General features: G+C 44.8%; 1 protein-coding gene across 1 annotated transcript in view; it reads right to left on the reverse strand.

The window, feature by feature from the left end:
* Positions 1-2,485, reverse strand: part of LOC118478777 (neurofibromin-like) — a gene marked incomplete in the record, with an annotated part of 28,884 nt that overhangs the window by 785 nt on the left and 25,614 nt on the right. Inside the window, 2 exon segments of the mRNA XM_035972975.1 lie at positions 45-231; positions 1,552-1,735. Of these exon segments, the coding sequence (XP_035828868.1) occupies positions 45-231; positions 1,552-1,735 (371 nt within the window).

Consider the following 2,485-nt stretch of genomic DNA (forward strand, 5'->3'; position numbering starts at 1 on the left):
CCCAAAGAAAGCACTGAGGTCACAACACACGCGTCATGACCTACCTGTGGTGAGCACGGTGCTAGCCGCGGCCAGTTCCGCGTACACGGGGTAGTTGGGCAGGAGCTGCGTGACGGCCATCTCGTCGGCCCCGCAGCGGATGTCGGCCTCCTCGCACAGCAGGCGGAAACACGACATGGAGGTGAGCACGGCGTCCATCTCGATGCTCCACAGGTACATGAAGAACACCACCTGGGGAACACACAGAGGGAAACACACAGATTACACACATGTACCTGGGGAACACACAGAGGGAAACACACAGATTACACACATGTACCTGGGGAACACACAGATTACACACATGTACCTGGGAACACACAGATTACACACATGTACCTGGGGAATACACAGATTACACACATGTACCTGGGAACACACAGATTACACACATGTACCTGCGGACACACAGATTACACACATGTACCTGCGGACACACAGATTACACACATGTACCTGGGAACACACAGATTACACAGAGGTACACACACAGGTACAAGAAGAACACCACCTGGGAACACACAGATTTTGTTTTTTGTTTTAGTAAGGTTTTTCGAAAGAGTTTTACGGCACTTGCAACACAATAAGGTTATATAAGTGCCGAAGAATAGATTTGTTACAAGAGAGTAACATACACAAAAAAAGGAGGAGAGATAAGGACAATAAATGTTTGATAGGCAAGAAGGAGCAAACAACACCAGAGCACCCGCAATCCACCCACAGTAAGGTTTTACGACGCTCACAACTGCATAAGGTCATATGAGCGCCAAGGGGTCAACAGAGAAGTCCAAACGGGGAACCAGGTTTACTCTGCTCACCTCTCTAGCCTCAACAGCACAAAGTCTGCTTCGACTATCGAGGCACCCCGGAAATAGCGGTTCACAAGAGTGTGACAAACACACAAAGAAGTAGAGGAAAAATGACGATAGTAAGGAAGAGGATAGAAAAGGCAGCAGTTCCCCCTACGTTGTTCCGGCACAGTATGAGAAAGACATTGATAAATCGGCCCATTTACATTTCTACTGTGCACAAGAATATGAGAACATGATAATACCCCCCTTTGGGAATGGCCTAAAGACACGTGACAATGATAAACCAGCCCATTTACAATTCTATTTCCACCTGGGAACACACAGAATTACAGCATCATCATCCTCATCATCATCATCTGAGACCAAATAATTCCCCTTACTCTTGTTTGGATTTTCTTGAAGCCCAATAATCTGCACCAAGTTGGCACATTTTTTACGTAACCTACAATATTACACATACACACACACACACACACACACACACCTAGAGGCACAATGTTAGAGTTGAGGTGTTTTCCGTCATATCTCATCTTCTGCCAGAAAGACACACACAACACTCACACACTACAGACACACACACATACACACACACACACACAAACACACACAAACGCCAATAAAAGAAGACAAAGAAGGAAATTGCCGCCAAAAAAGGGAAGAAAAAAAAAAAGGCGATTGTCCGCTAAGGGGCCGAGCGTACCTCTAACTTGATATGAGCCTGGCGACACACTGGAATGTTGCTGCCCATGTTGGCGTTGGCGCTGTGCTTCTGCAGGAACCGGTTGCGGTAGACGAGGATCTCCCGCAGCCACTTGAGGATCTCCGTGTAGTTGGCTATCTGGTGCTGGATCAGCCGCTGGGAGATGTAGAACAGCACCTGCGAGCTGTTGAGGGGGGCGAGAAGGGGACGAGGGTGGGCGAGGGGACGAATCGATAAAATAAAAGGTGTTAAAATCAAAAACTCTTTTTTAGTTCTAGTGTTTTACGGCACTTGCAACACAATAAGGTCATATAAGTGCCGAAGATTAGAGGTATTACAAGAGAGTATCGAACACATAAAAGAAGGAGGGGAGATAGAGACAATAGATTTTTTTATAGGAAAGAAGGAGCAAACCACACTAGAGCACCCGCCAACCACCCACGAACTCTTTTTTGTCAATGCACATGGTATAATATATGAATATATAGGCAGCCGAAACTTTTGATAGTAATAAGAGTTTTTCAGCACTTGCAACACAATAAGATTATCAGAGACCACAGTGAAATTTTCCAGGTTTTAGACGGGTGCGGTTCTTGATGGTTTTTCACTAAATGAGCTTTCGGTACTGTGAGAGTTAAGCTGACAAAATGCCATTTCTAATTTGCTAAATCGAAAGCCTGATCAGTTACCCAACTTTAGTGAAAAAAAATCAAAGTTAAACTGACTAGCTATTGAAAATTTCAGAACCACTTTATTTTTAAATGATTACGCTGACAACAAAAAAAACCCCTCTTTTTCTCGAAACTGCTATGAAGAAGAATACAAGGCATTTCGTCAGCTCTAAGGCAGTACAGGTGATAGTCTTCAACAGGTGGTCTTTATATCTCTCTCTCTCTCTCTCTCTCTCTCTCTCTCTCTCTCTCTCTCTCTCTCT

The sequence above is a fragment of the Aplysia californica genome, unplaced genomic scaffold (genome assembly GCF_000002075.1).
Source record: "Aplysia californica isolate F4 #8 unplaced genomic scaffold, AplCal3.0 scaffold00936, whole genome shotgun sequence".
Classification (NCBI taxonomy): domain Eukaryota; kingdom Metazoa; phylum Mollusca; class Gastropoda; order Aplysiida; family Aplysiidae; genus Aplysia; species Aplysia californica.